The sequence below is a fragment of the Eschrichtius robustus genome, chromosome 16 (assembly GCF_028021215.1).
Source record: "Eschrichtius robustus isolate mEscRob2 chromosome 16, mEscRob2.pri, whole genome shotgun sequence".
NCBI lineage: Eukaryota > Metazoa > Chordata > Mammalia > Artiodactyla > Eschrichtiidae > Eschrichtius > Eschrichtius robustus.
Window position 1 is genome coordinate 28,668,818 of NC_090839.1, and position 24,187 is coordinate 28,693,004.

The following is a 24,187-nucleotide window of genomic DNA, read 5'->3' on the forward strand; positions in this document are numbered from 1 at the left end:
AGCCAGAGGCCCCGTCGTGGCTCCTCCGTGAGGAGACATCTTATCAAGTCCCAGCTGGGGCATCAGGAAGCCCTGAGACTCTTCCAGGCAGTTCCCAGGGGAGCTGGTGGCTGAGGGCTGTGGAAATGCCTCCAGGGATTGGCCAGAGCTGGAGGCACCCACAGCTCCGCGTTCTGGGGTCTCCTCTGGAGCAGAAGCGGGTCTCTCAGGACTCAGTAAGCCTGCCTGGGCTGTGGCCTGGGCCCTGCTCTTAGAAACACCTTCTCTGCAAAGGGGTCAGGGAGGGTCCAGGAAAGGCCTAGAAAAAGATGTTTGCTTTCTTTAAGGAGGAGACAGAGAGCGAGGGGGGTGAGGGGTGAAGTGCACAGGAGCCGGTCTCTGTCTTAGTGCATGTGTGTCGGGGGGAGGGACGCAGTGAAGAACAGAAGAAAAACAGGAGGAAAGAAAAAGATAAAAGGAAAGAGAGAAAGAAGAGAAAGGAGGGGAGGGAGAAGGGGAAAACAGAAGTGGAAGAAATGCAGGAAATAAAAGAAAAAAAGAGAGGAGAGGTAGGTGAGAAAGAAAGAGAAGAGAGAAAGAAGAGAAGAAGCAGCAGCAAGAGAGCGAGGGGCGCGAGAGAAAGCTCGCGGCTGCTGGCGGTCTGGCCGCGGGCGGCGTGCCTAGGCGGGCGCTGGGCGGGGCCTCCCTCCCCCCCTGCCGTCCAGCTTCCGGTCCTTGCGCGGGCGCCGATCTTTCCCGCTCTTCTTCTGGCTGGCGTTACTCTCTGCAACGAGAGCGCGGGGCGTTGTTTCTGAGGCCATCCTGACAGACGACGGTGCCCCCCACTCCCCGCAGCAGGCTCGGAATGACATGGGGGTGCTGACCCGACAGTCCCTCCTTTTCGGAGTTGGGACGGCAGCATCACTTACCCCAAACCGGACACTCCCCTCAGTTCCTCGGCGGGGGGCGGGGAGGGCGCTGCCCTGCTGAGCACCACCCATGCTGGGCATCTGCCCCAACAGGCCTGGAGGTCCACTGTTGGGACCCCAGTTGGGACTTAGGGTGGCCTCGAGGGGGCGCCCATGACACTCCCACGTGCACTCACTGCGCGGTTTACAGGGCTCTTCGCTGGAGACTCAACACCTCTCACCTGGGTCCCGGCAGCAACCTTCCCACTCAGCTTGGGCCCAGCTCTGCCCTCCGAACGGCCACAGTAACGTCAGCGCTTAGCTGACGCTCCCGCTGAGTACGTCACCCTCACAACAGCTGGCAAGCAGGCGCAGGCCCACTGCCCCATCTGACGCCGTCACCGGGGTCTGTACCTCACCCAGTTCCCACCGTGGGGAGTGGATGCAAACCCCAGACCTGCCTCGGGATCCTGACCCCATTGCGCCCCACTCCCCATGCCCCGTGGAGCTGGGGTGAGTTTCTAACACAAACATCTTATCAAGTCCCATTTCTCAGGTGAGGTGACTGAGGCCCAGGAGGGGCCTCGCTTAACTCAGTGGCACAGCCTGGGCTGGAGTTCTGGGCATCACTTTCAAGTGACTCCTCACTCACTTGGAGGAAAAGACCACGTTGTCTCTGCGGCCTCCCCCCACCCGCCCCAGCCCCCTTGCTCACACCGTCCTGGCCACTGGCAGGTTCATGCCACCTCCACAACTTTGCACTGGCTTTGCCCTCCGCCTGGAATGCTCTTCCCGTTGTTTTTTGTCATTATTATTATCAACAGGTGAGAAGGCTGAGGCATGGTTGGGAGCAGGGCCAGCCCTAAATTTCTGTTTTAAAAGTGTCTCCACATCCAGGCCATTTTCACCCATCGTTGGCCCCATACTCTTCTCCCACAGGAGCCGTGTGCCCCCTTGAACATGAAGAAACCGAGGCTCAGGGAACCACTTCCCAAGGTCACAGGGTGAGGCAGTTAGAGAGCTGGGAGTGGCAAGGGGAGGGCAATTTTATTACCTGAGTATCAGCTGTGTGCCTGCCTCCTCTGGAGTCAGGGCTCCTCCCTTCTCAGGGTAGACTCAGGGTCATCCCCTGAGACCTGGCTGCCTGCTCTGGGGCCCCCTACACCCACTCCTGGGCCCTTCGGGGGCGCTGAAGCCAGGCGCCCCCCTAGGCTCTCGCTGACTGTGTCAGCCCTCAGGGGAGGAAAGCATCTGGGGGATGGGGTGGGGGGCTGCCTGAGGGGCCCTTGCCAGCTGTGAAGGTGGGAAATGGGGTGAGAGGCTTTGGGTCCCCACCCCTTCCCTAGGCCTGCCTACCCACCCACCCTGCCATCCACAAGTGTTGACTGAGCACCTACTATGTGCCGGGCCCTGTTCTAGGTGCTAAAGAGGGAGCTGGAAATAAAGCAAAGAACTTGCTTTCACTGGAGGTCCCACTCTATCGAGGAAGACAGACATTAAACAAGTGAAGAATGTGCATGATCTTTTCAGGAAGATTTAAGAGCTGTGACGTGATATGATGGAAAGTGACTCTTGGTTGGGGGAAGCTCATGGAAGGCTCTCTGAGGAGGGACATTTGAGCAGATGCCAGCAGGGAGCCCACAGCAGGGCTGTTGTGAGGATTAAAGGCATCATATTTCCAAAGCACTTAGCACAGTGCCCAGCATGTGATCAGCGCTTTATGAATGTTTGCTGCTGTTGCTATTGTTGTTATTATTCTTATTGTTATTATCTGGGGGAACAGCTTTCCTCTCTCAATCCCTCCACAGCCAATCAGCCACTAGCTCTCAGATGCCATGAGAGATGTGGCCATAGTGCTACAGAGACCTGTCCGTCTGTGTGGGTGCTTCCTCAGGTCTGGGGTCTCTTAGTTTCTCTGGTCCCATCTCATACTCATCCTCTGTCCCCAGCCGCCCACTATGGCCCTGAGGGGCCTCCATCTCTGTTATCTGCACTCCCAACCCAGACACCACAAGCCCTTCTGAAACCAGGGGTGCCCCTGGGTTTGAGTCCTGACTCCACCCCGACCCAGTGAGCCCCAGGTGACCTGGCTCCAGGGTCCTCACCCTTACCGTGGCTGTAGATTCTTCTTTGCACACAGACCTATGTTTGAATTTCAGGTCCACCCTTCCCTAGCTGTGTGACCCTTGAGCAAGTGGCTCAACCTCTCTGGGCCTTAATCTCCTCATTGGTAAAACTAGAATAATAACAATACCCACCTCATAGTGTCATTGTGCAGATTAAATGACTTAATGTATGTAGAGAATTATCACAGTGCCCTGTGCATAGTAGGTGCACAGTTAACATTAGCTAATGCCACATTATTACTACTCACTGTTTACATCTTACCCACACACTCTGCGGCCTCTCTTCTATTTAAATCAGTGGTTCTTCATAGCCCCTGGGGTATTCTGGAACTCTGCGGTGATCTCAGTTGTTACAACGAAGGGGGTCCCAGGGGCATTCAGTGGAAGGGGATTGGGGGGTGCTGCGTGGGACAGTCCCCCAGGAAGAAGGCCCCATCCCAGCCAGTTCTCTAATGGCTGCTCCAGCCTCACGCAGGGAGCTCAGAGTTGAACTCTGTCTCGTGTGTGAATGCCAAGTGTTTGCGAACACTTGTCCCATTACTGAATATTCTAGGGCTGCCAGCGTGGTGTCAATCGAGAAGTCAGACAGTTTTGTTGGACTTTACTAAGAGCTGGTCGCCATTTGGGAATTTGCGTCTCTTATGGCAACACAGCCGTGCATGAGGCCCTGACTGTGGATGGCTACCACTTTCACCGTGATTTGACTTCGGTCAGTACTCTCTGGTGTGTTGGGCCCAAGCTCTGCCATAATGAAATTTCTTTTATTTCTCTTTTATAGTTAGGCACCATACTGATTTTTTAAAAAAAGACCAGTGCAAGTGGGTCACATCATCCATGACTTTGTTTCAGAGTGTAAAGAGGGTGTCCCAAGTCCTTTGACAGGCGGTGTCAGTCTGCAAGTGTCGCAAACTCCCGCTGGAAAGGGCAAGCTTGATCTTCCCAAGGGGTCTGGGACTGACCCCAGTAGGAGGACACCAGAGGGGGCAATGCTCAAGGCACAGAAAGGTGTGGCTAGTGGGGGGCTTTCAGGCAGCCTTACAGGGACTCTTTGTGGGGGCTGTGGCCCAAGGCCACTCAGAGCCACCCTGGGCCCTGCCTGCTGCTGCCCCCCGTGCCCGGCCTGGTGCTCACCTCCTGGGCAGGGCCTCCGAATGGGACATTGTCTTGACTCAGACAGCACCTGGCAGATGGCTGCCTCCTCCCGCCCGGCCCGGCCAGCCTCCCGCGCGCGGGTCTCCAGGCCCCAGGCTGAGCCGCAGGTCTTCCCGTTGTGTGTGCAGGGGCTCCAGCTGCCCCAGGGGCCCAGCTCACACTCCTCTGTGAGGTGGAGAGACAGACAGACAGATGGGGTCAGCCGGCAGTGAGTGTTCCTCAGATCAAGGGCAGGGTCTGAGTGGTTCAGTTCCCTGAAGACACCATCTCCTCATGCAAAGGAGTCACAGGCTATTACAAGGAGCAGAGGGGGACGTTTAAGCAGCTATTTGTAAGAGCCTGGGATGAGAGCTGTACTAGAGCAAGCACAGGCTGCTGCGGGCCAGAAGCCTGAGGGACCGGTTGTGTGGCTTTAAAGGGGAAGGCTTCCCTGAGGAGGTGACAAAGGAGCTAAAGGGAGAGAGGACTTCTTCATCAGGTGGTGATGGAAGGAAGTGCATGCGGGGCAGCTGTGCACAGCCCGGGGGGCCTGGCCACCCTGTGTGACGGACAAGGAAGCTACACTGGGGGTGGAGTGAAGGTTCAGGAGGGGAGGGGCAGGAGATGAGGCTACAAGGTCAGCTGGGAGGCCCTGGGGCCAGGACCTGGATTTTGAACTTGATCGTGTGCCTTTGATCAGCTGTACGAGGTGGGAGCTACACTGTGCTGTTGTGAGGAAAAATGAAGTCATGGACATAGAAGGTCTTAGTAGGGAGAAATTTTCAAAATATATGAACATATATAGTATTCTTTCACATTTGATTCTTTTAAGAGTCCCTGAAAGGTAGGCAGAGAATAGGGCAGCTATTAATACCCCATTTTGCAGATTAGGACACTGGGGTCTAGAGCAGGTGAGGGGCTTGCTAAGGGAACAGAGAAGGAGCTCACAAAACAGAACTGCAAGTGTTTAAGATCTAGTTGGGCCCAGAAACCAGCTCTCCAGACCTTAGAATGATGGTCCTTCACAGATGCATTCATTTGGGAAAAAAAGACTGAGCACCTACTGTGTGCCACATGCTGTGCTGGGTGCTGAGGTGCAGCAGGGACAAGACAGACCTTGCCGGTCTGTCTGCTGGTCTTGGGTCTGCCTCCCAGAGTTCACTGTCTAGAGCGGTCAGGCTGGAAGGCAGGGTGCTCTTACAGTGATGGGGAAAAACAGGCAGCTGTGGGAGACCAGAGGGTCCCAGCCTGGGTGACCTGGAAGGCTTCCTGGAGGAGGAGACTCCTGATCTGAGTCTTGAAGTAGGGGTAGGGAGGTCAGCCAGGCTCAGGGAGGGGCAGAAGGGAGAAGAGCTCCAGGTGAAAGGAATAACCCTAACAAAATCCCCAGTGTGACACTGCCCTCCATGGGGAAGTTGGAGCACGGACTCAAACGGAGAAGGAAAAAAATGATAGGGGTGGAGAGGTGGCAGATGGGGACCAGACTGCCCATAGCCTGGGGGCTCTACCTGAGGACAATGGGAGCCATTGAAGGGCCTTGAGCAGAAGAGAAGCCTGATCAGATTGTCATTTTGAAATAATCACTCTTGCTTCTGGAATGAGCCAGCTGGGCTAGAGGCAGTGAGACCAGAGGCAGGCAGGTAGGCAAGAGGCTGTGGCCAAGATCCCAGCAATGGGCAGAGGGTGGGGAGAAAGGGATGTGTGGGGATGGGGTGGGGAAAAGGGGGAAGGAGGGGTGGAGCAGGTTTGGGAGCTTTATTCTGTTTCATTTTCCCCAGAGTTCTTTTTACCACCTAACATCTGTATTTATTTTTGTGTGTCTTCTGTCTCCCCACTAAAATGTCACGTCTATAAGGGCAGAAGTTTGTGTGTTTTGTTCACTGATATGTCCCCAGCAACTCTGAAAGTGCCTGGAGCGTAGAAGATGCTCTAGTAAATATTTCCTGAGTGAAAGAACGAGATTGGATTGGATGGAGGATGAGAGAGAAGAGCCCACAGTGATGGCCGGAGCTGGTTATTGATGGAGGAAGCCCAGAGGAAGCACCAGGCTGGGGATGGGGAGGGAGGGAAGGAGGCATCCATAGAGCAGGTGAGGATGTGAGTCTGCTGCCCATGGAGAAATGCAGCTGAGGACAGTGAGTTAGGAGCCATCAGCTTTTGGAATGACCGTGAACATGTGCCCAGAGAGAATGTATAGGCAGAGATATGTGATTTAGGTGAGAACACTGGAGAATAGCCTTGTGTAAGGACAGATCACAGAAGAGGGGCTCACACAGGAGTCTAAAAAGGAGTGGTGGGAAAACAGAACAGTAATGACAGCTAATATGATGTGTAATAATAATGACATGTATTGAGCATTTGCTGTGTTAGTTACTGTATTAAGTACTCTAAATTGTATTAATTTACCCCTTACAACAACCCTCCCCCATGAAGTAGGTTCTATGTTCTACTGTAATTTTTTTAACATTTGGAGAAACTGAGGGACAGAGAGCTTAACTGACTTGCTCAAGGTCACTAATGGGTGAATTTTAGAGCTAGCATTTGAACCCAGGCCTTATTCCAAAATCAATGCTCCTCTTCTGTGCTCTGTGGCCTCTCTTGGCAATAATTACTGATGTAGATGTTGGTAGTAATAGTAATCATAATAGTGGTGCTTATGATGGGTCTAGTGTATTGAAGGGTTCATATGTGTACCTGATATGGTGTTGGGCTTCCCATCACCACGTGACATTCTCCTATGATTTCTTCCAGGTCTCCTGACACCCCTCACCAGCCCCTGCTCCAGGGAGGGAGGGGACAGGGCAGGGTGGGGATGCCCCCACTCACCCTGGCACTCCCGTGTGCTCTGCTGGGCGGCGGTGCCCGGCGGGCAGGTGGGCAGACACTTTCCCTTGTACAGGTAAAACCGCCTCTTGCACTGGATGCAGAAGTCCTGGCTGAAGCAGCTCTCACATGTGGCCCCACATTCTGTAATACAGCCAGGGCCACCCTTGGTGAGGGTGGCTGCCCAGGGAGGGGATCCTCTGGGACTGCCTGGGACTGGGGAGGGCCTCTGAATAGCCCAAGCTCTGTAGTACTGGGGTCTGGATTCAGTGTGTCCTTTTAAGTCCAGACTTGTCCAGGGTCAAACTGGGCTGCATTCAAGAACTCTTGTTCTCATTTGAACTGAGGCTCAGTGGGGGCAGGTGACATGTCCAAGGTAACACGGTTATTTTGATTCCCTTTCTCATTTTAGCCGAGGCTCAGAGAGGGCAAGTAACTTGCCTAAAGTCACACAGTAAATCTGGACTGGGAGCGAGGACTCCCTACTCCATTTCCATCAAAGCTCAGAGATGGTCATGATTTGTCCAGGTCACAGTGAAAATTAGAGTTAGGAGTTAGGGCTCCTTTTCCCATTGAGCTAGGCCCAGAGAGAGTGAGTAGCATGCCAAAGGCCACACAGCCAAACTAGGGTAGAAGTGAAGGTCCCCTCTCCCCTTAGTGTTGAGCCCAGAGAGGGCACTGACTTGCTTGGGGCTTCACAGCCAACCTGAAAGCAAGCATCTCAGAGTCTGGGCTCAGGCATGTACTACTTCCCCTAGGGCTGCGTTGGGCTAGAGGTAGGACGTGGGCCAGAGATGCTCAGGAGCACAGTGCTAGCACAGGACAAGGGAGGGGCCACATACTTTTGCACCTGTTGACCTCCTGGCCGCGAACGCCGAAGTAGCCGGGGGGACAGTCATGCACACACTTGCCGTACTGGCGGATACCTTCCCGGTGGATGAACAGGAAGAGCCTCTGCTGGCAGGTGGAGCAGCCATTCTCCTCTGAGCAGATGACACAGCCTGTGCAGTTGCCCCCCAGACCAGTGCCCACTGCCAGCCAGACCAGGGTGGAGGGTGGGGAAAGGAAGAGAGAGATAGTCAAACCATATGCGTGAGCAGCTCAGACTGTCTCATTGGTATAGCAATTGAGCACATGGCCACCCAAATGACTACATTTCCCATGCAACTAGATGTGGTCATGTGACCAAAATCTAACGTGTTATAAGGTAAAGCAGTGTGTGCAACTTCTAGAGAGCTTAAAGGGTAGGGGCATACCCTTTGTCATCCCCTCATCCTTCCTGTTGGGTGGAATGTGAACATGATGGCTGGAGCATGAGCATCTATTTTGGATCATGAGATAGAGACCATGTGTTAAGGATACTGGAGAAATAAGATAAAAAGATCCTGGGTCCTCGAGGAAGGTAGAAGTGCTGCATCAGCCCTCTTCTGCCTGTGCAGACTGTTACATGAGAGAAAAATCAGTATCTTATTTTGTTCATACCACCGTTATTTGGAGTCCTCTGTCACTCACAGACAAACTTGATCTTCACTAACACAGTGTGTATTTTTGACTGTGTGTGGGGTGCACATGTCTGTGGGGGAGCCCCTCACCCTCCTGCTGCCTTTCTGAGCAATACCCCATTCCTCACTGCCACCATTATCAAAGGCTCCCAAAATCATCAAGTATAGCAAGTGGAGGAAAGGAACTTTTTCTTGTTCCAGAATTGGCAACCAGGGCCCAAAACTGGGAAGAAAGAGGTGGAAAATACCCTGGAAAGAGAGCTTCTCCAAGGCTTATAGGGAGTCTCTGCTGTCTGACCACCACCTGATCAAGCTGACCACCTAGAGAGGGGAACTCAGGGGACTTAGGAGCTGTCAGCCCGGGGAAGGGGGAGTGCTGTGGCTTTCCCTCTGTTCCCAACCCCCAAACCAAGAGAGAGGAGATGCAAGGGTACCCCTCACAGAGACGGATGCCTGCAAAAAGGGGTGACCAGCACCTCATGCCTTGGTTGGACATGAACCTGTGTGGCAGCTCTGCAGGTCTGCCCCGTCCAACGTCTCTTTGAGCAGAGAAAAGAGACCAGGAGAGAGAAGGGCCAAGTTGGGAGGGGGAGGCAGCAGAAGAACCTGCACATCCTTCATGGCAAGCAAGGGGGTTCTCAGCAGCAAGGGCCCCCTAGGAGTAGCCAGGCTTAAGTGCTGTTGCTGCTGCCTCCCCAAGAAGACTGGTTGCTGGCAGGTGCCCCAGCAAGAGGCAGCAGGGCAGACCATCGGGGGTAGATGGTAGTTGGGGAGCGTCAGAAATTGACCAGGTGTCATTAAGGGACAGAAGAGGACCAGGTAGCTTCTTAGACACAGCGATTAGGGAAACATGAAGCTGTTTCATGTATGTTAATACTCCATCAAGGTCAGCCTGTTTAATAAACTACTTATACACTTTGGCTCACCTGAGCCCATGGCCACCTAGCAGGGGACATTCTTGACTCTCCAGCCTCACCCCCACCCCCTTCCTATTGGTGCCCCATCTTCCTTTCAGAGGAATTCCCTGTTGTGAGAGGCCCTGGAGAAGGGCAAAGCCTGGTGCCTGCCCCCAGGAACAGAATCCATGGAGGCCTGGCCCTTCTTCAAGTCGACAGTGAGTGGGCATTGACCAAAACCTGGCCAATCAGATACGCCTGGTAGTAGGGCTGAGGCGACTGTAATAGCAACGCAGATGGTGACAAAGCAAAACTCTTACTAACCACTGTCTCTTGGAAGAGCTTAGAGGTCACTCAGCCCAACCCCTGCCGCTTCACTGGGGACGCTGAAGCCAGAGGAGGTGCAGCCTTCCCCAAGGTCAGGTAGCCAAACAGCAAAGAAATTCCAATTAGAGCTACAGCACTATTTGTAGAGTGATATTTCAACATGCTGCAGAAAAAAGAACCCAACAAGGACCCTCCCCTGACCTCGGAGGGTGTGGTGTGTGTGTGTGCACGTGCGCACAGGTGATGGGTCTCAACTAGCATCATTCATCACTGGGTTTTTGTAGAGAGTTGTCTCTGCCTCCTGCTGCATCCTTGGTCCCGGAAGTTGGTAGGGTGCCCTCTAGTGCCTCCATGTTGTAATGGCACCTCTGACTTTTTGATTCTGATGGCCTCACTCAGGCTTTTCATCATATCTCTAACTCACTAGAAAGAGCAGTAATGTTCCTCCCACTTCCCCAAGGTCACGGGCATAGAGACTTGAATGCTAATTTTATGAATAATAAGTGATGACAACTAGAGTTTGTACAATGCTGCTTTAGAAAGATCCAAACTTGATGGTTCTTAAACTTGTCTGTGCATAAGAATCCCTAGGGAGGCTTGTAAAGTATATAGGCCCAGGGATGTGCATTTAAACAAGACCGAAATAGATGTAATTGGCATTGTGGGAGTGTCTTCCCTGCTCACAATCTCCTTTCCCTGAGAACAATCTCCTTTCCCTGAGAACCAGACGTGGCAAATATTCTTGTACTGCATGGCCCTGTCCCCTGGCCAGTGGTGGACAGGCTGTACCAGGGCCTGACAGTTCATCCAGGCTGGGACAATTAGACCATCTCTCTTGAGAATTTTGATGGTGGGCCGACAGACAATGGTCTAGGATGGCCTCTTGACCTAAGGACATTTGTAGGAGGGCAGGGTGGCCAGTGTGAGAAGCTTTGGTGAGCACTAGCATCTGTGGCACCTTTCTTTGCTAACAGAGGCCCCATCTTTGACTTTGAGGTTCATGTGGAACCATCTCTGTCCAGATGCATTTAACCTGGGATTAGGCAGTCAGAGAATCAGGTCCCCTTGACTGCAGTGATTGGTTCAGACATAGGCACATGTTTCAACTAGAGCTAGTCTTAGGATTGCATGTATGTGTGTGTGTGTGTGTGTGTGTGTGTGTGTGTGTGTGTGTTTACACTCTGTTTGGATTTGAGAAGATGTAGACCAGAGCTGGTGGGCAACGCATGCGGGGTGAGTGTCCCGAGAATGGAGGCCACACAAGAGATTGTCTGTGCACCTGGATCCACCCCTGGGAGGGTCCATAAAGTCTCTTCTTTTCTAAAGCCATTTTGAGTAGGGTTTTCTGTCACGTGCAGCGAAAGACTCCTGACTACACAGAAGCAGAGAGAGAGAGAAAAAATAAATCAGACGCAGGGAGAGAAAAAAAGCAACCAGAAACTTCACGGGCCCTAGATGGTCAGACAGAGTTTCTGACCGTCTTCCAAGCCCAGGTTCCAGTCCCCCAAGGCTTGGCTCACCCCATAGCTCCAAAGAAAGTCACTAGTTCACTTGAGCTAGCTCTCCTCCTGTCAAATTACAATCAAAATGATGTATCTCACCAGATAGGTGGAGCCCAACAGATCATGGTAGAGCAGCTCTGCTTCAGCAAGGCCGAGGGACCTGAAGCACTGCCCACCCGGCCTGACCATGGCACGCCAAGGGACCCTGGGGTTGTAGGGAGCACAGTTTGAAAACCCCTGGCTCCTTCTACACCTCAACTGCATGCTGGCCTTCTTTGCTGCCCTCTAGCGGCTCTGATGCACATTTCTAAATGAAGTATTTGAGCTCTGATTGCAAGTTCCCCGAGCTTTCCTGGGGCATCAGAGGGGATGGCACCCCCTGTGATTTCCCTTAATAAGTATCTCCCATAATTAAGACCATCCTCCCCTGGTAAAAGTGCCAGCTGTACCAAAAAGGATGGCCTTGTGTTGCTCCAGCAGCTGGAGGGGCTTGGAATGACATCTGAGTGATATTGTCTTTCCCCAAGCACCCAGGGGATAAGCTGAGACTTGGATGTCCATTTTATGGAGAATGACAATGGGGTTGGCAGTTTACAAAGGGATGCAGGCTTATAACAACTCTGAGTACGTGCATTAGCCCAAGGTTAAGTGATCCATCCATCCATTCATTCAACAGTTACTGAGCCCCTACTTTCTGTGAGGTCCCGTGCTGGGGGCTGATGGTTATGAAATGTGGCAGCAGCTGTGTGATTACGGGCAAAGTACTTTAACTCTCTGGGCTTCAGTTATTCTAGCTGTAAAAGGAGGGATAATGCTTAACTTGCAGTGTTGTTGTGATGAAAGGAGATGGTACATGGAAAACTCTTAGCTTAAAGCCTGGCAGCAGACTTCTGATAAATTGGGTATCTTGTTATTATATTGTTTTCTGCCCTCAAATACCTAAGGACATGTATTATGGTCCAGGTGCCCAGGTTCAAATCCTGGCTCCACCACCCACTGACTGACCTTGGTAAGAAGTACCTTCATCAATGTGGGCCTCAGTTTCCCCATCTGAAAAACTGTGGCAACAACCCCTACTCCCACACGTTTTGTTATGAGGCGTGTGCAAGCAGCAAGTGCCTGGCATGTAGTAGGTCCTTCTCCATAAATATAAGTTCCTTTCCTGTTCCCTCACTGTCACGATACATGGTGGGATTGTCAGCCCACATTCGGACCCTCCTCCCATTTCACTGGTGAGCAGACAGAGGCCAGAGGCATTGGTGGAGGACAGCCACCAACCACCGTCTCCAGGGAGATGGTCTTTCATCCTCAGGATGGTGAAGGGCTCAGGGCAGAGACAGAGGAGGCAGATTTGGTCTTGGGTGAAGGGCAGGTTTTTCTTTCTGTTGGGATCAGGGAATGACCTGTGCTCTTTGAAACGAGGGTTCCCAACCTCAGAGTCATCCACAGCCTGAGAATGACCCCAAGCCCCTTGTTTAGATAGGAGTCAGTGGTTCAGTGTTTGCAAGTGATCTCTATATTTTTTCATTTAGGGATTTGAGTGGATTCAGGGTCATTTCTGCATTATCATGCCTCCCACCCACCTTCACTCTGCAGAGCTTTTCCTGAGGGGGTCAAAAGGCACAGGGAGACATCTTGGACCCTGAAAATTACCTCTTTTCCCCAGACAGGCTCACCTCCTCAGCAGTCCACAGTGAGTCTGCCAATGAAAAATCCTCAATACCCAAGCCAAGAACTCCAGCTACACACTTAAAAAAAACTAAAAAAAAAAAAAAAGATTTGCCACCATTTAAAAAAATCAGATTTCACATAAGAAGCTGGAATTTGGACTTCTCTGGAAAAGGTATGAATACCTGCTAACACTGGGCCTGCATTCCTGCAGGGCAACATTTGGTTGGAGTTCCATAGATGGGGCATGTGCTCTCCAGTTTGCCAGTCCCCACCACTCCCTATTGCTGCCCCTGACACTGAGGGCAAAGGTCAGCTGCCATGTATTATTCCCCTCGAGCTGCTGTTTATCTTGTACCTGCTTCATTCATTCACATTAGAAGGCAATGTAGAGCAGGGGTTCCCAAACTTGGGCACGCATCAAATTCACCTAGAGGGCTTGTTAAAAACACAGATTGCTGGGCCTTCCCCCAGAGTTGCTGATCCAGTAAGTCTGGGGTTGGGGGTGGGGGCTGAGAATTTGCACTGCTAACAGGTTCCCACTTTAAAGTGGAGTAGGGTTAAGAGCCAGACTGCTTGAGTTCAAACCCCAGCTCTATCCTTTATCCTTGCCCATGTGACCTTGAACTAGTGCCTTAATCTCTCTGTGCTTCAGTTTTCCCATCTGTAAAATAGAAATCATACTGGCCAACCTTACAGAACCTTGAGGACCTGAGCAGGCTTGACACTTAACAAGGGTCTCAGTAATGTTACTATCGCCACCTGCCACGCCTCCATTGGTGTTTGTGATCTTGGACTTGCTTTGGCAATCAGTGCAGAACTTTTAATTTGATGTCAACATTTTTGGGGTAGAGTTTCTTCATAATTGGGATGTGCCCAGGGAAGTGTGTTTTGCATGAGAACATTGTGTGTCATGGTGGACTAAAGGATTTAACACAGCTGTCCCGAAGGACTCCCTGTGGGTGAGGAGGATGGGGAAGAAGAAAAAGAGACCGCTGCTCCCTGCCCCAAGGCAGTGCAACCTGAGGAGGGCCAGGCCCTGCCCTGGGCCCTGCTATGTCCTTGAGAAGGATCCAGAACCATGTAGGGGGACCCCATGCAGAGAGTGATGGGCAGTGCCTTCTCCGACCCCTGCCTGGCAGTGTGGGATGCATGTCACCGATAACCAGAGGAAATAAACAACATCTGGGCTCCCGTCTGCCTGCTCAGACCGCCACATATGGGAGGCAGTCACTGCCACTGGAGGCTGGCTCAGAGGACCCCAGGCACATTCCTGCCTCGGGGGCAGATTGCACCATCCCCAGCAAGGCACGGGCCCTAGAGATGACTCCAGGTTTGGAGACTCCTGCAGGTGTGGGGACATTGAGATGATCTCAGCTTTGCAGCATGACAAAACACCATTTTCTGGCTGCGTGATCTTAGGCAAGTGGCTTCACTATTCTAAACCTCAGTCTCCTCTTCTGCAAAATGGGGACAATGGTAGTAGCAATCACCTCCCAGGCACTTGTGAGCTCATCCATGCAAAGTACTTAGCACAGCTCATGGCTGATGAATGAGCATTATTTTATTACTTGATTCATGGGAGATACATGAGAGGCACCCCGAGGTGCTCACTTGAGGGCTGGGGCCCAGCTTGGCTCATTCTCCTTCAAATTTCCACAGTCTTGCACATTGTAGGTGCCCACTATTTCTTAAAAGAAAGAATAATGCATGAATTAATGATGGCTTAATAAAAGTTCTCAAAAACTGTTCTCAGGGAGGCTGCAGTCTAGTTGGGAGAATTAGGCCCATGCATTGCAAAGAAAGCTGATGATGTCTGCCCAGCAGAGCTCAGAGCCAGGGGCTGGGCACAGACGGCAGTCATCAGGGATGGTTTTCTGGAGAGGCAGATGTGGGGACGGGAGCAGGACTAGTCTGTGTGGGAGAAAGAAAGGTTTTTAAGAGAGGTGAGTAATGACAGTATATAAGTTGGTGGCAGGGAGGGAGCCTGGGCAAGGAGCAGACAGTGAATCCCTGCTAAGGTGTCTGTACATGACACCAAGCGGTTAATGGGTAGGATCCTCAGAATATAGTAACAATAGGCACACATCCAAAATGGAAACCTGTAATCCTTTCCCCTCCTTCCCCGCAAACCTGCCTCTCCTGTCCATCTGGGTGAATGGCTACTCCACTCATGGTCAGAAATCTTGGAGTCACCCTGCCTCTTTTCTTGCCTTCCTGTCCCACATGGAATCTATCAGAAATTGGTCTGCACCAACACGTTTTTCCCCCTCCCTCCCAATCATCGCTTGCTCTGCTCCAGCCATGCTGGCCTCACCCTTGCTGTTCCTCAAACATGCCAAGACCACTCCCTCCTCAGGGCCTTTGCACTTGCCCCTCCCTCTGCCTGGAATGCCCTCCCCACATGCATCCTCAGGGCTTACCCCACTTCAGGTCTCTGCTGGAACGTCCCCTTCTCTGTGAGACCTCCCTGACCACCTTGCCTGAAGTAGCACCCATCCCTGCATCCTTGTCTCACCCTGCTTTGTTTTGCTTTGGCATTTATCCCCACCTGATATGTGAGGTGTTTGTTTGAATTTTTGGTGTCTCTTTCCCACCACTGACAGGTGAGCTCCAGGAGGGCAGGGATAAACCACAGCACGCTCCACAGACTCTTCAGCACCATGCTTTGCTCACTTAAAATTATCCTGGCGAATGTTGCACATCACTGCTTCATCCTTTTTTAGAGCTGCTTACCATTCCATATAGAGATGCTGCAAAATTAATTTAGGTATAATTATCATATCTATTTCAGAGAGGAGGAAACTGAGGTCCAGGGCAGTGCTGCTGTTTGCCTGAGGTCACTTAGTAAGAGGACCCAGGCGGTGTGACTGCAGAACCTGAAGGCTTCATCTCGAGGCCACACGGCCTCCCAGCTGCCAGTGTATCACAGCACCTCCTTTAATCCTCCACACAGAATAACAGGTCCCCTTGCTAAGGCCTTGCTAGGTTCCCAGTGCTGTGCTAAGGCTACTGCCTCCTTCAATGTCCATTCGACCTTGACTGAGACAGGAAATTAGCCAAACAGTGGGAGTACATGTGTTCCCAGGACAGACCCTGCCTCTTCTGCATCTCTCATTCATTTTCCCCTCATCCCGTGCTCACCTCCCCTCATTTCCATGATGTGGGGCAGATCAGTACCTGCGTGTTCAATCAGGGGTGACATGCCTATTTCCCTGTCCTTCAGGTCCCCTCTAAGCTCTCTACAAGTGATTCTCTTGCCACCCACCTGGGCCTGGGGAGATGGGGAAGTGCCCTGCCCCAGCCCCTGCTTGAAATCCACACAGAATCCTTTTCAGACATCGGCTTCCATGGGCTGGGGAGGTGGGGAGATGGAGGCTGGTAGTGGAGCCAGGGTTCATACCCACATCTGCTGCTTCCCAGCCAGTGGTGATCCTGAGATTTAAATCCACATCAGAATCACTTGGGGCTGCTTATTAAAAGCAGAGGCACCTCCATCCCTCGATATATGCTGTTGGTTTAACGTGTACAGTGCTGTGCCTGGTGTCATATGTGTATGAACTTGCGTGATTTTCAGAAAGCACTCTGTGAGGTCAGCCAGGGCTTCCCAAACTCTAAGGAGCACACAAAGTGCCCAGGGACCTTGGGTTCAAGTGTAGATTTTGATGCTAAAGTTCTGGGCTGGGGCCTGAGATTCTGCTTTTGTACAACGCTTCTGGGGGATGCTGATGGTGCTGGCCCCCAGACCTCATTTTAAGAAGCAAGAAGGCAGGTGCTGTTATTATTTCTTATTTTACTGAGGAGCAAACTAAGGCTCAAAGGCCAACAACTGTAAGTCACAGAGTTAGACAGAGCCCCCAAACTCTACTGTGTCACAGTGCCTGGCCCTGCTGGCCTGACGATGGATGAGAGGTTGTGCTGATATTTGGAAGGGGCAACTTGACCCCTCTTACCACTCATAGGAGGGGTATTTTCCCAAGTGGCGCAAGTGGAGGACAGTCCCTGCCAAGCCCAGCATGGCAAGAAGAAGAGGGGCTGGGTTTGTGTGTCCTGAGCATGTGTGTGCCTCTGAGACAGTGGCAGGTGTGTGCAGACAGATGAGACCCATACCAAAAGGATTCTAGTGCCTGGAGGTTGAAGCACGGAGAAGGCCTTGGCTGTGCTGCCCCTGCCCAGCCCTCCTGCTAGGCGGGGGAGGGTGGACAGTCCAGAGCGGGCTGCTTGTGCCTGGAATCCCTCCCCACATCAACCCAAATCTCTGCTTCCTTATCCCTTAACAACCCACCCTGGACCCACAAGATATGGTCTGCCTTCATTAGCCATTCATTAAGGGCGGTCACCTTTGTGTTCCTGATGGGAGCACTGGGGGCCCTCAGCAGCCCAGAGCATCTGCCAGAGACCTTCAGAAAATCATCGCTGCTTTAAAAAAAGAATTGTTGGCAGACAGCAGAAGCAAGAAGAACTAAAATCCTGCAGCCTGTGGAACAAAAACCACATTCACAGAAAGATAGACAAGATGAAAAGGCAGAGGGAGGAACAGATGAAGGAACAAGATACCAGATGAAGGAACAAGATAAAACCCCAGAAAAACAAATAAATGAAGTGGAGATAGGCAACCTTCCAGAAAAAGAATTCAGAATAGTGATAGTGAAGACGATCCAGGACCTCGGAAAAAGAATGGAGGCAAAGATCGAGAAGATGCAAGAAATGTTTAACAAAGATCTAGAAGAATTAAAGAACAAACAAACAGAGATGAACAATACAATAACTGAAATGAAAACTACACTGGAAGGAATCAATAGCAGAATAACTGAGGCAGAAGAACGGATAAGTGACCTGGAAGACAGAATGGTGGAATTCACTGCTGCAGAACAGAATAAAGAAAAAAGAATGAAAAGAAATGAAGACAGCCTAACAGACCTCTGGGACAACATTAAACGCAACAACATTCACATTATAGGGGTCCCAGAAGGAGAAGAGAGAGAGAAAGGACCAGAGAAAATATTTGAAGAGATTATAGTCGAAAACTTCCCTAACATGGGAAAGGAAATAGCCACCCAAGTCCAGGAAGCACACACCGGATAAACCCAAGGAAAAACGCACCGAGACACATAGTAATCAAATTGGCAAAAATTAAAGACAAAGAAAAATTATTGAAAGCAGCAAGGGAAAAACGACAAATAACATACAAGGGAACTCCCATAAGGTTAACAGCTGATTTCTCAGCAGAAACTCTACAAGCCAGAAGGGAGTGGCATGATATACTTAAAGTGATGAAAGGGAAGGACCTACAACCAAGATTACTCTACCTGGCAGGGATCTCATTCAGATTTGATGGAGAAATCAAAAGCTAAGAGAATTCAGCACCACCAAACCAGCTCTACAACAAATGCTAAAGGAACTTCTCTAAGTGGGAAACACAAGAGAAGAAAAGGACCTACAAAAACAAACCCAAAACAATTAAGAAAATGGTCATAGGAACACGCATATTGATAATTACGCTAAACGTGAATAGATTAAATGCTCCAACCAAAAGACACAGGCTTGCTGAATGGATACAAAAACAAGACCCATATATATGCTGTCTACAAGAGACCCACTTCAGACCTAGGGACACATACAGACTGAAAGTGAGGGGTTGGAAAAAGATGATATTCCATGCAAATGGAAATCAAAAGAAAGCTGGAGTAGCAATACTCATATCAGATAAAATAGACTTTAAATTAAAGAATGTTATAAGAAACAAGGAAGGACACTATATAATGATCAAGGGATCAATCCAAGAAGAAGATATAACAATTATAAATATATATGCACCCAACATAGGAGCACCTCAATACATAAGGCAACTGCTAACAGCTGTAAAAGAGGAAATCGACAGTAACACAATAATAGTGGGGGACTTTAACACCTCACTTACACCAATGGACAGATCATCCAGAATGAAAATAAATAAGGAAACAGAAGCTTTAAATGACACAATAGACCAGATAGATTTAATTGATATTTATAGGACATTCCATCCAAAAACAGCAGATTACACTTTCTTCTCAAGTGCGCAGGGAACATTCTCCAGGATAGATCACATCTTGGGTCACAAATCAAGCCTCAATAAATTTAAGAAAATTGAAATCATATCTAGCATCTTTTCTGACCACAACGCTATGAGATTAGAAATGAATTACAGGGGAAAAAACGTAAAAAACAGAAACACATGGAGGCTAAACACTATGTTACTAAATAACCAAGAGATCACTGAAGAAATCAAAGAGGAAATCAAAAAATACCTAGAGACAAATGACAATGAAAACACAACAATCCAAAACCTATTGGATGCAGCAAAAGCAGTTCTAAGAGGGAAGTTTATAGCTATACAAGCCTACCTCAAGAAACAAGAAAAATCTCAAATAAAAAATATAACCTTACACCTAAAGGAACTAGAGAAAGAAGAATAAACAAAACCCAAAGTTAGCAGAAGGAAAGAAATCATAAAGATCAGAGCGGAAATAAATGAAATAGAAACAAAGAAAACAATAAAAAAGATCAATAAAACTAAAAGCTGGTTCTTTGAGAAGATAAACAAAATTGATAAACCATTAGCAAGACTCATCAAGAAAAAGAGGGAGAGGACTCAAATCAATAAAATTAGAAATGGAAAAGGAGAAGCTACAACAGACACTGCAGAAATACAAAGCATCCTAAGAGACTACTACCAGCAACTCTATGCCAATAAAATGGACAACCTGGAGGAAATGGACAAATTCTTAGAAAGGTATAACCTTCCAAGACTGAACCAGGAAGAAATAGAAGATATGAACAGACCAATCACAAGTAATGAAATTGAAACTGTGATTAAAAATCTTCCAACAAACAAAAGTCCAGGACCAGATGGCTTCACAGGCGAATTCTATCAAACATTTAGAGAAGAGCTAACACCCATCCTTCTCAAACCTTCCAAAAAATTGTGGAGGAAGGAACACTCCCAAACTCATTCTATGAGGACACCATCACCCTGATACCAAAACCAGACAAAGGTACTACAAAAAAAGAAAATTACAGACCAATATCACTGATGAATATAGATGCAAAAATCCTCAACAAAATACTAGCAAACAGAATCCAACAACACATTAAAAGGATCATACATGACCAAGTGGGATTTATCCCAGGGATGCAAGGATTCTTCAATATATGCAAATCAATCAATGTGATACACCATATTAAGAAATTGAAGAATTAAAACCATATGATCATCTCAATAGATGCAGAAAAAGCTTTTGACAAAATTCAACACCCATTTATGATAAAAACTCTCCAGAAAGTGGGCACAGAGGGAACCTACCTCAACATAATAAAGGCCATATATGACAAACCCACAGCAAACATCATTCTCAATGGTGAAAAACTGAAAGCATTTCCTCTAAGATCAGGAACAAGACAAGGATGTCCACTCTCACTACTATTATTCAACATAGTTTTGGAAGTCCTAGCCACGGCAATCAGAGAAGAAAAAGAAATAAAAGGAATACAAATTGGAAAAGAAGAAGTAAAACTGTCACTGTTTGCAGACGACATGATACTATAGATAGAGAATCCTAAAGATACCACCAGAAAACTACTAGAGCTAATCAATGAATTTGGTAAAGTTGCAGGATACAATATTAATGCACAGAAATCTCTTGCATTCCTATACACTAATGATGAAAAATCTGAAAGAGAAATTAAGGAAACACTCCCATTTACCATGGCAACAAAAAGAATAAAATACCTAGGAATAAACCTACCTAGGGAGATGAAAGACCTGTATGCAGAAAACTATAAGACACTGATGAAAGAAATTAAAGATGATACCAACAGATGGAGAGATATACCATGTTCTTGGATTGGAAGACTCAATATTGTGAAAATGACTATAGTACCCAAAGCAATCTACAGATTCAATGCAATCCCTATCAAATTACCAATGGCAGTTTTTACGGAGCTAGAACAAATCATCTTAAAATTTGTATGGAGACACAAAAGACCCTGAAGAGCCAAAGCAGTCTTGAGGGAAGAAAACGGAGCTGGAGGAATCAGACTCCCTGACTTCAGACTATACTACAAAGCTACAGTAATCAAGACAATATGGTACTGGCACAAAAACAGAAACATAGATCAATGGAACAAGATAGAAAGCCCAGAGGTAAACCCATGCACCTATGGTCAACTAATCTATGACAAAGGAGGCAAGGATATACAATGGAGAAAAGACAGTCCCTTCAACAAGTGGTGCTGGGAAAACTGGACAGCTACATGTAAAAGAATGAAATTAGAACACTCCCTAACACCATACACAAAAATAAACTCAAAATGGATTCGAGACCTAAATGTTAGACTGGACACTATAAAACTCTTAGAGGAAAACATAGGAAGAACACTCTTTGACATAAATCACAGCAAGATCTTTTTTGATCCACCTTCTAGAGTAATGGAAATAAAAAGAAAAATAAACAAAAGGGACCTAATGAAACTTCAAAGCTTTTGCACAACAAAGGAAACCATAAACAAGACGAAAAGACAACCCTCAGAATGCGAGAAAATATTTGCAAACGAATCAACGGACAAAGGATTAATCTCCAAAATATATAAACAGCTCATGCAGCTCAATATTAAAAAAACAAACAACCCCATCCAAAAATGGGCAGATGACCTAAATAGCCATTTCTCCAAAGAAGACATACAGATGGCCAAGAAGCACATGAAAAGCTGCTCAACATCACTAATTATTAGAGAAATGCAAATCAAAACTACAATGAGGGGGGCTTCCCCGGTGGCACAGTGGTTGAGAATCTGCCTGCCAATGCTGGGGACACGGGTTCGGGCCCTGGTCTGGGAGGATCCCACATGCTGCGGAGCAGCTGGGCCCGTGAGCCACAATTACTGAGCCTGCGGTCTGGAGCCTGTGCTCTGCAACAAGAGAGGCCGCGATGGTGAGATGCCCGCACACCATGATGAAGAGTGGCCCCCGCTTGCCGCAGCTAGAGAAAGCCCTCGCACAGAAATGAGGACCCAACACAGCCATAGATAAATAAATAAATAAATAAATAAATAAAATTAAAAACTGCATTCTAAAAAAAAAACTACAATGAGGTATCACATCACACCAGTTAGAATGGGCTTCATCAGAAAATCCATGAACAACAAATGCTGCAGAGGGTGTGGAGAAAAGGGAACCCTCTCGCACTGTTGGTGGGAATGTAAACTGATACAGCCACTATGGAGAACAGTATGGTGGTTCCTTAAAAAAGTAAAAATAGAATTACCATATGATCCAGCAATCCCACTACTGGGCATATACCCAGAGAAAACCACGATTCGAAAAGACACATGCACCCCAATGTTCATTGCAGCACCATTTACAATAGCCAGGTCATGGAAGCAACCTAGATGCCCACCGACAGATGAATGGATAAAGAAGTTGTGGTACATATATACAATGGAATATTACTCAGCAATAAAAAGGAACGAAATTGGGTCATTTGTTGAGATGTGGATGGACCTAGAGACTGTCATACAGAGTGAAGTAAGTCAGAATGAGAAAAACAAATATCATATATTAATGCATATATGTGGAACCTAGAAAAATGGTACAGATGAACCGGTTTGCAGAGCAGAAATTGAGACACAGATGTAGAGAACAAATGTATGGACACCAAGGGGGGAAAGCCGCGGGGGTGTGGGGGTGGTGGTGTGATGAATTGGGCGAATGGGATTGACATGTATACACTGATGTGTATAAAATTGATGACTAATAAGAACCTGCTGTATAAAAAAATAAATAAAATAAAATTCAAAAAAAAAAAAGAACTGTTACTGGATTCCTCATCATTCGGCAAGCTGCACGGGGGGTGAGGGGGCGGGTAGGAGCAGCGGCTGAGACCAGGACCAGGGGAGGCAGTCACAACCCCCAGCTGGCTTCCCCGGCATCCATGTCCCCAGAGCTCGGCACGCCGTTATCCATGAACAGAATTGTCACGAATCTGCCCGGAGTGCGAACCTGTTGCAAAATCCATCTGTCTGTGGAACTGTCACAAAACTCTCTTGCGTGTGATAGTGTCAAGTATGTGAAATTATGTAAGGAATTGTCTTGCTATTGTCCTACATGTAAAACTGTCATGAAGTGTTGGGTACGCGCAGTTGCTATTCTTCTGAAAAAAATACGGAGAGGACAGTTCCTTTTCTTTTTGTGTTAGAAGACTAGGTTTGCTGTGTGCGTGACCTTGAACAAGTTGCTGAAATACTCTGTGCCTCAGTTTCTTCTTCTACTGACTTTTACAGGGCTATTTTGCAGATAAAATGCATTATGCTCAAAACAGTGCCTGGCACATAGTAGGTGCTCAAGAGGCCCTGCTACACCACACCACACACACACACACACACACACACACACAAATGGAATCTCTCTGAGGCAGGTGTTTCTGACTTGTTCACGTCTGTAGCACCGGTACCTGGTACACAGTGGGTGCTCAGTGAGAACTTGTGGGCTGGGGAGTGGACTCAGACAGGTTCTGGCTTTGCCTATGGTGGGGCTGCCTTGCCGTGTGGCGTCGGACAGGTCTCTTGCTTCTCTGATTCTCTCTGAGCCTGCCTTGGGTGCTATAAAGCGCCCCAAGAGCTGTGTATAAAGCACCTGGCAACACTGGGGGCAGGAAACACTAGCTGCTAATTCCCTTTCCCTCTGTGGGGAGTTCACGGTTCCTGGGCTCTTTAGGGCTGTGGAGGCCTCCTGTGGCTCTTTGGGAGGCTGTGAAAGCTTCAGCTTTGGCTGAGTGGGAGGATGCTGCAGCAGTCAGGACCTGGTGGGACACGTCCAGCCAATCTGGAGACCTGATGCCACAGGCCGGGGGTAGGGGGGATGGTGCCCACTAATCCAGTCCAGGAGCCCCCCATGAGCCATGGGGAGGATGAGTGCCAGGATTCCAGGAAAGGTGGGGGAACTTCTTAAGAGGAACTGAGGGCACATGATTCCTAATATGTACTCGACTGAGAGGTACCAGGTCTCGCAGTTTGCTCCACAAATGACCCCTTCACCCCATCATGCTGAAGACCCGCAGTGAACAGAGCTCGGGGCTAGGAGCCAGGACCGTGCTTCCCGTCTCAGCTGGGACTCAGGCTCACTGCGTGACCTTGGCAGCCTCAGTTTCCCCAGCAGAAAAACAAGGGATTGGTCTTGACAGAGGACTTTCAAACTTTTTTCAGCCAAGGAAGCTTTCTTTTTCCCAAGATAGGATGTGATCTGGGAGCTCGATTAATAGGGCAGCGAAGAGTTGAGCTGCTTTGGCTGAG

The 24,187-nt window shown here is 49.0% G+C and overlaps 1 protein-coding gene across 2 annotated transcripts in view; it reads right to left on the bottom strand.

Moving 5' to 3' along the window:
* Positions 1-595: 595 nt before the first annotated feature.
* RSPO4 (R-spondin 4) overlaps positions 596-24,187 on the bottom strand; it is a 39,065-nt gene continuing 15,473 nt past the window's right edge. The window contains exons 2-5 of one of the 2 annotated variants that reach the window (XM_068524830.1): positions 7,810-7,998; positions 6,971-7,111; positions 4,145-4,330; positions 596-763 (exon numbers count right to left, since the gene is read on the bottom strand). In XM_068524830.1, coding sequence (XP_068380931.1) covers positions 660-763; positions 4,145-4,330; positions 6,971-7,111; positions 7,810-7,998 — 620 coding nt within the window. In that variant the 3' untranslated portion in view covers positions 596-659. The remainder of the gene's footprint in view (positions 764-4,144; positions 4,331-6,970; positions 7,112-7,809; positions 7,999-24,187) is intronic. The other variant, XM_068524831.1, reaches the window with a different exon arrangement.